Source organism: Sminthopsis crassicaudata, chromosome 5 (assembly GCF_048593235.1).
Source record: "Sminthopsis crassicaudata isolate SCR6 chromosome 5, ASM4859323v1, whole genome shotgun sequence".
Taxonomy (NCBI): Eukaryota; Metazoa; Chordata; class Mammalia; order Dasyuromorphia; family Dasyuridae; genus Sminthopsis; species Sminthopsis crassicaudata.
The window spans coordinates 182,687,986-182,700,877 of record NC_133621.1 but is presented as its reverse complement, the minus strand read 5'-3'; the positions used below and the strand labels follow the sequence as shown (position 1 = coordinate 182,700,877).

General features: G+C 32.7%; 1 protein-coding gene across 1 annotated transcript in view; it reads right to left on the bottom strand.

The window, feature by feature from the left end:
- Positions 1-12,521, bottom strand: part of SLC15A5 (solute carrier family 15 member 5) — a 162,592-nt gene extending 150,071 nt beyond the window's left edge. Inside the window, exons 1-2 of the mRNA XM_074269592.1 lie at positions 12,164-12,521; positions 1,324-1,546 (exon numbers count right to left, since the gene is read on the bottom strand). Coding sequence (XP_074125693.1) covers positions 1,324-1,546; positions 12,164-12,521 — 581 coding nt within the window. The remainder of the gene's footprint in view (positions 1-1,323; positions 1,547-12,163) is intronic.
- Positions 12,522-12,892: the final 371 nt, after the last annotated feature.

Sequence of the window (12,892 nt, the reverse complement as noted above, 5' to 3'; positions counted from 1 at the left end):
CGATCTATGGAAAAGTTAGAACTCTTTGGTAAATAGAAGGAAAAGAAAGTCACCAAGTGAAGCAGATCATGCTCAGTAATCTCAGTGATTTTAGAGAAACTGTCTGAGCTTGATAACTATTCATCCAACTACTTAGGTAAGAAAGCACATAAATGTTCCCTGGTTCCATCATAGAAGTTAAATATATCCTGGTCTTAAAGGCATCTCTATGCTTTGTACAGACAAAGTAAAGGCTGGATATAGGGACAACCCCTTTTTAACATGTCAACTTAAGTGACAGAAAAAATGCAAAGACCTTGTAGAGAGTGATAATCAGCCTGAGTCAGATCAAAATCAGGGCTACAGGGGAGGAAGTCTGTGGATATAGAACCCAAGTATATCTAGTCAAGTGTCCAGTGACCAAACTCACTGATTTTTTAGGAGAAAGAAGAGAAGCAGCTACTTATGTAGCATTACTTATTACAGTGCTTGGTATGTAGTGTTTATATGTAACTGAGACATTCATTCTTATATGTTGTATAAAATCAATTTGTTTGCCATTAGTGTGCTTTCATTGCTTATGCTATATATGTTCTCTATTCATGATGGTGTTTTGCCTAATTTGCTATGCATACATATTTGCAGATAAGGGCATTCAGTTAAGAGCACTGCTTTAGAAATCTGGAAAATGAGTTCAAATTATAACTTAGAGGCTTACTAGTGATGTGAAACCAGATCTAACATCTTTAAACCTCAGTTTTTTTATTTGTAACAATAATATAGATGATAGATAATAGTGTCTTTCTCACAGAGTTGTTTTGGGGATTGTGTAAGATAATAAATGCAAAAAAAGTCAAATCTTTGCTACTACTACTGATGATGATAATAATAATAACAATAGTACTACTAATAATAGAATTGCACAGAAATGAGAGTCAGAACCATATTTGGATAATTAAGATTAACCCCAAACACTCTGCATTGCACTTAAATGTAGCTAAGAGCCCCAGAGACATTTGTGAGTTTACAGGTTGTATACACAAACATTAGATCATCTAACCATTTGTTTTCTTTCTATGTCTTGTTTGTATTTTCCTTGATCTTTTTGATTATAAGTCCTGAAATACCATTTTACAAAATAGTACATGGTCATTTTGTAGGAGGAAAAAAGATACATTGAAGTTGTGGGACAATTAATATCTGTTTTACATGAATTTGGGAATATTGCATTAAAGACCAAAGTGATCTCTTTCAAATATAAACTTCAAAGCCTTAATTCAATTTTCACTAAATAATAATATTTGGCCAAATAGTTTCTATTATGTAAACCATTTTATTACCTACCAGGTGAAAAAAGACATTAGTTTCTTTGGTCCATACTCCTGAAGTCCGTAGGAACTTAGTGAACAGACTATGGTTCTTATTCCTCCAGTTCCAAGGCAGGTTGCTATTAGTCCTAAATAGAATAGGACATTTTGTTCCTTTTTAGGTAGGCTGTGAATTATATAGTGAGAATCTATAAAAAAATCCTCTGAGGGAAAAGCAACAGCAGGTAGCAGAACAGTCCCTGTGGGCAAAGCAAAAGATAGAATTAATAAGATCGGACAATCAAACAAGTTGTAATTTTTTATTCCATTTGTTAGGACAACAATTCTAAGCTTAAAAAACAAACTAAATAACCATTCTTAGAACATCATGTTTGTAAATTGGTATATTCAACTGACTATAAACTCATGAACACAATCTCCAAAGATAAAATTAGGTAAGCAATGTTCCTTGGGGGAATTGTAAAAGGTACAATTTTTTTCCTTTTTTCTTCATCATAAACACTTTCTGATTAACCCCACCCCACTAAAAAAGAATCTCCCTCGTAACAAAATAGGTCTAGTTAAACTATACATGAAAACAAACAAATAAATAATAAATGAACACATAGACCATACAAAGAGGTGCTTTGATTCTTCAAGGGTGCTAAATTGTAATTAGATGAGTGAGAGAAAACTTGATTTGATTTAAGGTGTCTCAGAAAATTCTTTTGATTGAGATTAGTTCTCCAGCTTGAAATGAATCTATAATTCCCATCTCTATTCTTTTTTCCTTTATTCTGATTTTTTTTCCCTACTTTCCTGTCTCCTTTCTTTTCTTATATGCTAGAAGTCAGAATTAGATATTAACCCATATAGGACTGGAAGAGGAGTTTGAGTTTATGAAATAACTTGAATAACACAATATTGCAATATAAACAGACAGGTGGCATGAAGGGCATGAGAAACAGGATATCCTTTCCAATTGTCCTTTAGAGGGCCTATATTTTAGATGGTTTTCCCCCCAATTCACAATAATCACTCCATTCTCTGTGCTTCAATAGCACTTCTTTAATATTCAGTTTCTCTTTATTTCATACATGTTAATTTCGTCCCTGAAGTTAGATTGCAAGCTCCTTGAGGAGCAGCTCTTTTGCTTCTGTATGATCACCTGGAGACATAGTGCAGTGCCAGGAATGTAGTAAACATAGAACAAATGCTCATTGTGTAATTATTATCATCACTCTTCTTTCAGTCATGTGAAAGAGTACTCATATAGAATTAGACAGAACTGTTTTTCCCCTGAGGCAATTGGGGTTAAATGACTTGCCCAGGGCACACCCTAGGAAGTATTAAGTGTCTGAGGTCATATTTGAACTCTGGTCCTCCTGACTTCAGGTCTGATGCTCTATCCACTGCGCCACCTAACTGTCCCACAGAACTAATATTTTTTACCTTGTTTCTTTTGATTCATCCTTCTCAGCTGACAATAGTGATAGAGACCTTATGAGTATCAAGCCTCATCCAGGAGATAGTCCAAAGATAGAGAGATGTATGAAATCTTTTTTAGGAGGATTGACAATAGTTGTAATAGAAACTGAGGAATGACGACAAGCTTGTCTTTGATCTTCCATTTACCAAGATGAGAATGAATGATAGGCCTGATGAATTATGAGCCTAATCAGTCACGTGCAAAGAGTTCTCTAAATGACCAGACTGAATGTCCCAAAAATAACTTACTCTGTTAGAGAGTAATAATCCACATGTATATAACAAATATTTTCTTATAAATTGATTATTTGCTCAATTTCTGACTTTAGTGTACTCCATCCAATATTTTAAATTGCAATGCCTCTAAACATTCTCATCTGACCAGAAAAAGTATTTTGAAAAAACAGACAACAAAAGATTCAAAAAAAATGAAAAAAACATTTCTGGATAAAGATTTAGGTTCAACTTAAGTTTTCTTATAAGTCCAATATGAAGGTTACACCCAACCTATTTGAAACATTCCTTATAATCTTTTATTATCTTGGAGATATAAAGTTTATTGTCTCTTGTTCTCTTTACATAATCCACTGATTCCATTTGCGGATCACATATGTCCATAATATTTGCCACTTCTCATCTGTACATCATTGTTGGTTACTTGCTGCAATCTAGGCAGTATGATGTAGAAGAGAAGTATAGTATATGAAACTAATTCATAATTTGGAGATCTGGATTTTAATCCTGGCCCTGTTAGTTAGTGACTAGTTATGCTACTTTGAGCAAGTCAATTAACCTTTCTGTTTTATTACCTTTGTAGCTCATGAAGACTCTGGTCTTCTTCTATCAATTCCCAGGTGCATTACCATGCTTACTTCTCAGAACTAGGGCCCAGAAAGAGAACTCAGAATCCAAGGTTAGTCCTGAGGGATTGATTCTAACACTTTAATTTATAAGTCCTCACCAATGTGTTTTTCTGCTGACTAATCAAATGTTACTCATAGTCAGCCAGACAATTTGCTTTTAGAAAGGGACATTTACTACGATGATAAAATTGGAGAGTTTGTGTGAAAAGACTAGGATCAGATTAGTAAACAAAACCAGAGTAAGTTCTGATTTTATAGAGATGCATAAGGAAGAAAAAAATGAATTATTTAATTTAATGAGAGAAAACACAAATTATAACTTTAAATAGGAATGGATTAAAGTTTTTAATAAAAGAAAGTGATGGATAATAAACAGGAGTCCAAAAATCTATTGTGTTTATATGTAGATCTATGATTTTAACAGAGACACATCAAGAATGAAAATGATGAACTTATCAAAAAATCTATTAAGCTTTGGGACATTTTAAATAATCAGAACTAAGATTATGATTTTATTTTTTTTTTTTTTTTTTTTTTTTTGGTTCATCTCATTGTTTTTTTTTTTTTTTTTTTTTTTTTTTTTTTAATTTTTTATTTTATTTTATAATTATAACATTTTTGACAGTACATATGCATGGGTAATTTTTTACAACATTATCCCTTGCACTTACTTCTATTCAGATTTTTTCCCTTCCTCCCCCAACCCCCTCCCCCAGATGGCAAGCAGTCTTATATATGTTAAATATATTACAGTATAATTTAGATACAATATATGTGTGTAGAACCGAATTTTTTGTTGCACAGGAAGAATTGGATTCAGAAGGTAAAAATAACAGTTTACATTCATTTCCCAGTGTTCCTTTTCTGGATGTAGCTGGTTCTGTCCATCATTAATCATTGGAATTGGATTAGCTCTTCTCTATGTTGAAGAAATCCACTTCCATCAGCATACATCCTCGTACAGTATCATTGTTGAAGTGTATAATGATCTTCTGGTTCTGCTCGTTTCACTCAGCATCAGTTGATGTAAGTCTCTCCAAGCCTCTCTGTATTTCTCCTGTTGGTCATTTCTTATAGAACAATAATATTCCATAACATTCATATACCATAGTTTACCCAACCATTCTCCAATTGATGGACATCCATTCATCTTCCAGCTTCTAGCCACTATGAAAAGGGCTGCCACAAACATTTTGGCACATACAGGTCCCTTTCCCTTCTTTAGTAGTTCCTTGGGGTATAAGCCCAGTAGTAGTATGGCTGGGTCAAAGGGTATGCACATTTTGATAACTTTTTGGGCATAATTCCAGATTGCTCTCCAGAATGGTTGGATTCTTTCACAACTCCACCAACAATGCATCAGTGTCCCAGTTTTCCCACAGCCCCTCCAACATTCATCGTTATTTGTTCCTGTCATCTTAGCCAATCTGACAGGTGTGTAATGATACCTCAGAGTTGTCTTAATTTGCATTTCTCTGATCAATAGTGATTTGGAACACTCTTTCATGTGAGTGGAAATAGTTTTAATTTCATCATCTGAAAATTGTCTGTTCATATCCTTTGACCATTTATCAATTGGAGAATGGCTTGATTTCTTATAAATTAAAGTCAATTCTCTGTATATTTTGGAGATGAGGCCTTTATCAGAACCTTTAACTGTAAAAATTTTTTCCCAATTTGTTACTTCCCTTCTAATCTTATTTGCATTAGTTTTGTTTGTGCAGAAACTTTTTAATTTGGTGTAATCAAAATGTTCTATTTTGTGATCAATAATGGTCTCTAGTTCTCCCTTGGACACAAACTCCTTCCTCCTCCACAAGTCTGAGAGGTAAACCATCCCATGTTCCTCCAATTTATTTATGATTTCGTTCTTTATGCCTAAATCTTGGACCCATTTTGATCTAATCTTAGTATGTGGTGTTAAATGTGGGTCCATGCCTAATTTCTGCCATACTAATTTCCAGTTTTCCCAGCAGTTTTTGTCAAATAATGAATTCTTATCCCAAAATTTGGGATCTTTGGGTTTGTCAAACACTAGATTGCTATTTTTATTCACTATCTTGTCCTGTGAACCTAACCTATGCCACTGATCAACTAGTCTATTTCTTAGCCAATACCAAATGGTTTTGGTGACTGTTGCTTTATAATATAGCTTTAAATCAGGTACACTTAGACCACCTTCCTCTGACTTTTTTTTCATTAGTTCCCTTGCAATTCTCGACCTTTTATTCTTCCATATGAATTTTGTTGTTATTTTTTCTAGGTCATTAAAATAGTTTCTTGGGAGTCTGATTGGTATAGCACTAAATAAATAGATTAGTTTGGGGAGTATTGTCATCTTTATTATATTCGCTCGGCCTATCCAAGAACATTGAATGTCTTTCCAATTATTTAAATCTGACTTTATTTTTGTGGCAAGTGTTTTGTAATTTTGCTCATATAATTCCTGACTCTCCTTTGGTAGATATATTCCCAAATATTTGATACTATCGACTGTTATTTTGAATGGAATTTCTCTTTGTATCTCTTGCTGTTGGATTGTGTTGGTAATGTATAAAAATCCTGAGGATTTATGTGGATTTATTTTGTATCCTGCGACTTTGCTAAAATTCTGAATTATTTCTAATAGCTTTTTAGCAGAGTCTTTGGGGTTCTCTAAGTATACCATCATGTCATCTGCGAAAAGTGACAATTTGATTTCTTCATTTCCTACTCTAATTCCTTGGATCTCTTTCTCGGCTCTTATTGCCAAGGCTAGAGTTTCTAGTACTATATTGAATAGTAATGGTGATAGTGGGCAACCTTGTTTCACTCCTGATCTTACAGGGAAAGGTTCTAGTTTATCACCATTACATATGATGTTTACTGAAGGTTTTAAATATATGCTCCTTATTATTTTAAGGAATAGTCCATTTATTCCTATACTCTCAAGCGTTTTTAGTAGGAATGGATGTTGGATTTTATAAGATTATGATTTTAATCAAGGCAACAGTAAAAATTGATGTCAGAAAAAATTAATACAGAAACTTCATAATATTCAAAAGGTAACAAATGATGAAAAAAACCTAATATGTACAAATACATAATAATATATATTAAGCTTAAATATATTAATAATTATAACAATTAAATTATTATTACATATTATATAATAACATTAATCTTAAATATAATAATAAATCATTATATATTATATATTATTAAGTTATAATAATATATATTAATCTTAAAGAGGGGCAGCTAGTGGCACAGTGGATAGAGCACGAGTCCAGAAGTCAGGAGGACCCAAGTTCAAATTTAGCCTCAGAGACTTAACACTTCATAACTGTGTGACCCTGGGCAAGTCACTTAATCCCAATTACCTCAGCAAAAACAAAACAAAACAAAAAAAGCATCTTAAATAAACAACAAAAGATCATTGAGGGCAATAAAATATTCATAAGAAAACATTTTTTTCTCTCTGAGTTGATTAAATCTAACAAAGATTTACAAGACAGAAAAGAGAAATGAACAGAATGAGGACTAAAGTCAAATTAAATGCTCTTTGACAATTTTTGACGCATTATTAAAGAATATATATTTCATTCCATCAACTGCATTTTTATGAACATTGATCATGTTTTTTAATTTAAAAAAAATTTTTTTAAATACAGATAAGAAAAACCTCTATTCCAGACAATAACATAATCAAGGTTTTTGTGCTTCTGTTTTTAGAGCTAGTTTGAGTGATTTGCAAGTTTTTGGTGCCTCCAAGATGATATGATCCAAGGGGAGATGTGGTTTGTGTCTCCTCTCTTGTGCTCTGCTTTTTACCCAGAAAAAGACCTTGCTCCCTTACAGCTTCAAATGCTGTCTTCTTTTGGCTCTGGAACTGTGACTAAGTCCCTTATTCTCCTGCAGCCACAACCAGGGCCCCTGCTCCCATATGTATTATCACTAGTATTCTTCACCCTGGTACTGTGACCAGAACCCCTGCCTCTCTGCCCTTAAGTTCTAGTCCTCCTTTTGCTCTGGAACTGTGACCCAGAACTGCATATGAATAATACAATTGGGTTCTGCACCTAATGCCAGCAAAGGGTTCCCTGTAATCTTTTTTCTTTACTCTCTGTGGAATGAAAGCTTCTGAAGCTGCCCCTGTTGTAGCTGCTTCCAAGCCCTGCTGCATTCTGGGCTGATTCCCACCTCAGCATTAGAGATTGTATTGATCTTCTAAGTTGTCTTGGACTAGAAAAATATCAGAATTTGGTGTGAGGCATTATTTTAAGGATGGAGGATAATTTCAGCGGAGAAAGACTTCAACCCTGTACTCCCTTATATAGACTCTCAAATGTCATTTGTTATTAATGCTATTTTCAATTTCAGCATGACTAATACTAATTTGTTTCACCACTGACTCATTATCCACTGGACATGGATATTCTTTCAAAATTTGGTATTATATCCACTCCTTTTGAAAAATATATATTGAATATATCAACTATGCTCTTATTCTTTTCATATTTCATATAATGGTTGGGATAGATGTATTATACATTGGCTTTGATGCTCTAGTTTTTTCAAGTATGCGTGTTGTCATCTCTATTGGATATTAATAATATCAAAGGATCTATTTTGTGACTCAAAATGCCCAGAAAAGTGATAAAGCAAAACAATAGGTCAGTAAATGCTTAAAAATCACATATTTACAAGGCAATGATTGTATTCAAGGATTACATAGGATTGTATTCATTTACTCAATAAATGGGGAAGCCTTCCTTGATTTCATTTGATATTTTGTAAATATCAGTGAAGACTATGAACTGTCCCCTTTGCTTTGAATAGGTTTCTAACATTATCTTTTTTATTCATTTATTTATTGACATCCTTTAGTTACTTCTGTTTTACAATTCCTAATTTATAATATTTTATAGCTTACTCTCAATTGCTCTGTATCTTCATAATTGGGCTATACTTTTTTTTTTTGCAATTCTTCAGAGACTATGGTTTTTCTACAACTCATAGTCATACACCATCACTAATAGAATTGGTAGAAAATGTGGGGCCTCCATTTTTGGAAGAAGTTTGGAATTATTAAAGAATTTTGACATTTCCCTAAAACAATCTAACCCACTATCTTTTTTCCTGCTCAACTCAGGTGCCAAATTATTTTTCCTTTGAAGTTTTATTCTAACACATCTCTTCCACTCACAGTCTCCTTCAATGAAAGTCTCCTTCCTTTCATCAGAAAGAAAGAAAGAAAAAAAAAGATCCTTTGCGTGTTTTTCAAAGCCACTCACAATATTGTTCCTTTCCTACTGTTCCAGGTCTCATACTATATTCCCTTCTGTGTATTTTATAATACAGTAATGCTGGCCCCATTTTTCCTGGCACATGACTGTCCATCCCCTAATGGTGTATTTTCATTGTCTTCCTAGCTTGGAATACTCTCCCTCCTCATCTTTACCACCTGGTTTCCTTGACTTCCTTCAAATTTCATCTAATGTTCTACCTTCTAGAGAAGACTTCTCCCAATCTTCCTTAATCTTAGTTCTTTTCCTCTAAGAATATTCTCAAGTTATCCTATCATGCACATGGTTTTTTGCCTGCTGACTCCTCTATTAGGCTCCTTGAGAACAGACACTGTTTTTTCCCCTTACTTTTTATCTTGAATAGTTAGCAAAGTGCCAGGCATTCAATGCTTAATAAATATTTCTTGGTTGACTAACTTGTCAGCTGCCTATATGTCTGACTTGTTGATTTTCTATCCAAGTATCTATCATAGACTTAACAATAGATGTTTTTCATTCACTATCTTGCTTAGATAGACTTCTTTTTTGCATTATTACAGATTTCATTTAGGGGTTTTTGAAATGTTTTGGCATAATGTCACTCACATGTAGCACCGTACTATAGACTTCATCATCTATAGGAATTCTAAATTCTAGTTCAACTTTCCATTGGATCTCCTCCAATCCAATGGTAAATGCTTTGGAGAGTTTACTGATCTCTATTGCATGCCTTGATTGTCATTCATTAGCAGGATGTTGTTAAATAGGGTCATCTTGGTTGTTAATGTATTTCATGGAATCTTGAATAAGTTTGACTTGCACAAAAGATAATTTGTTAGAAATGTGTCTTTAAGTTTTGTTCTATTATTAGGACTATATTCCAAAGACAACAAAGCAAAGATGAAAATGATCTATTTTTAGGAAAAATAGCTATAGTTCTTTTTTTTCAGTAGTCCCCAATTGGAAACGAAGAGAACGCTGTCCTAATAAGGAAAAGCCTAACAAATTGTGGCATATTATTGTTATATAAGAAATGATAAAATGGATAATTTAAGAAACAAGTGGTATGACCTTTATGAACAGATGCAAAGTGAAATTAGTAGAATCTGGAGAATACTTTATACAATGGCAACAAATCTGGAAAGTAAACACACAACTTTGACAGATTTAAGAACTCTGATAAATGAAATAATAAAGTAGAAGTCCATAATACAGAAGTATAGAATTCTATAGAAGTATAGAATACTTCTCCTTCCAGAAAGACTTAAAATACACATGCAATACAGATATCTATATCTACATATAAAGAGAAAAAGAGAGAAAATGAGACTTTTTTGTACTTAACTAGTGTGGGAACTTGCTTGCTTAAACTATCCATATGTGTATGAAAAGTTTTTGTTTGTTTGTTTGTTTGTTTCTTTTATTACTTAATGGGGAAGGGGGATGACAAAATTGATGTGTTAAAAAAACAAAGAAGTTGGGGGAGCTGTGAACTAATCTGGCCATTTTGGAAACCACTTTGGAATTTTGCCACCAAAGCTATTTAGCTATGCATTCCTAATAACACAGTGATAGTTCTACTAGGTCTTATATCCTAGTAAAGAAAACAGAAAGAAAATATTTTTAAAAGTGTAAATATATAGAAAATATTTATAAAAGCATTTTTCATGATGATAAAAATTGAAAACTGATAGGGGTACATCAGTTGTGGAACAACTAGCTGAACAAATTATTGCATTTGCATTAATAAAATACTAATAAAATCTTACATAATTAATTTAAGAAAATTGAAGAGCATGGTTTTAGAAGATACTGGGAATATTTGCATAAAACTGATATAAAATAAAGTGAGCAGAACCAGACCAATATATATAATAGCAACAATGCTGTAAGGAAAAATAACTTTGAAGGAGTAAGGAACTCTAACACAACAGAAGCAATTACATTTTCATAGAACTATAATTAAACATACTATCCATCTCAAGATAAAAAGGTGATGGACTTAGAATATAGAATGAAGCATTTTTTGGACATAGATAATATAGAAATTTGTGTAAAAGTTTGTAACACATTTTGTTTTCCTGAAAGAAGAGAATTCAGAACTGAAAATAAAATAAAATAGACCTTAAAAAGAAAAGGAAAAAATGTGGGGTTTTGGGGAAATGGAGAGAAAATAAATGTTTATAATAAATAAATCAAAATTAAAAAAAAAGTTTTATTCTAAATGAACCAAATGCTGATTTATAGCCAGAAAACTGAATTACAGTGGATTAAAAAAATCCTATACTGCTTTCAATTAATTCCATAGTGATAAAAGTGTAGCTTATTGCAGAATCTTACTTACAAAAACTTGCTCATTATCTCTTAATAGTTTCATTAAGGATGGCTTTGATATGTCTATCTTATTAAAATAATTATATAAATGGAAAAAGTGACAAATTGGCACTTGATATTCTCTTGGCCACCTTTTTGGGGAGTGACAGTAATAAGTTGTCTTTCCCTTTTTTGACTACCTAGAAACTTCATTCCTCAACATCTTTATAATTACTATAGCTTCCAACTCAAAATTTCTCTATTTGCACTTTTTATGGTCTAGTTATTTTCACAAATTGTTCACAGTGCCATTTCAACAAGTGCTTACTAAGTGAAAATTATTGTAGACAATTGATCCCCAGATTACAAAATAGATCAAAGTGATTCATTGAGCCTAAAAACATCAGTTCATGCTAGTTTTTCTCCACCTACAACCACTAAAAATGTTTTATTTCTGGATAGATAACATTATTATATTATATTATATTATAAATATTGAACAATATTTTCCCAGAAGTAGAACCTTCATTTCACATAGCTTGTCCACATTTCAGAAAGTGTTACTTCTTTTGCTTTGTTCATTATTGACTAGATTATTAGGTGAAAGATTTTTTTTCCCTGAAAACCATTATAAAATGGAAGGTCTCTTTGTATTTTTTGCATAGTCACTAAATGCCCTTTAGCATATTGAATCTTCAGAGTTACAGAGAATAATTTCTACAATAGCCATGCAAATAAATGTAAACATTTCACAATTCATATTAAAAACAGACAAAAAAATTCCACTAACTTCCTCCTAAATACTTATATACACAGAGTATAAGAAAAAAAAAATCTTTTGCCAAATAGTCTAATTCAGACAGAGCAGGATAGCAATAACATAAGCAAGAAACTGAATTTAAACTATAAATCAAATCTCAAAAATATATAAAGAGGTACTACTAACCTAAGAAATGTAGAAATGAACAAAGGTAAACCAGTTTGGTCCTCTCCAAACAGGTGTCAGCCAGCCATCCCATAAACACAGGAGTGAGCATTGAAGTCCCAATGAAACTGAGATTAACAATGACAGCTTGGTAATTGTGGTAGCCTAGCTTTACTGTGCAAAAAATAATCATATTACAGACGATGGCAAAAAAGGTGAATCTTTCACACAATTCCACCAGCAACAAACAAATTCGAGCCTGAAGTTTTTTCTTGGTTTGTGACACGGGGAAATCACCACCATCTCTTTTCTTCTTCCTTTCTTTTTGGTGGTTTAGAAGGAGTTTTTCTTGAAATTTTTTAAAGTTTTTAAGAGGCATGACTAACCTTCTTAAACAAGACTGGCATAGTTTAAACTTGTATTTTTTTCCTCCTTCCCTCTAATGAAATAAGATCTTTGCTTTGAATTTCACGCCTCCATGCTACAATTTTGTTGTATTCTTTGCACATTCATGTTATTCATGCTAGTGATGTGAAAGCACAAAATACATGAGTATTTAAACTCTATTGTCACTCAGCTGTGTCCAAATCTGATTTGTTTGTTTAATTAGTTTATTTATACTCTTCTTCTCCTTCTCTAAATTATATTGTTACATGAATCCAGCTGAATATGTGTGGGAACTCATCTGCTTTACACTGATAAAGGTTTAAGTAGTGACGCAGGTGAAGCAATATTCCAGGAGAATTTGAA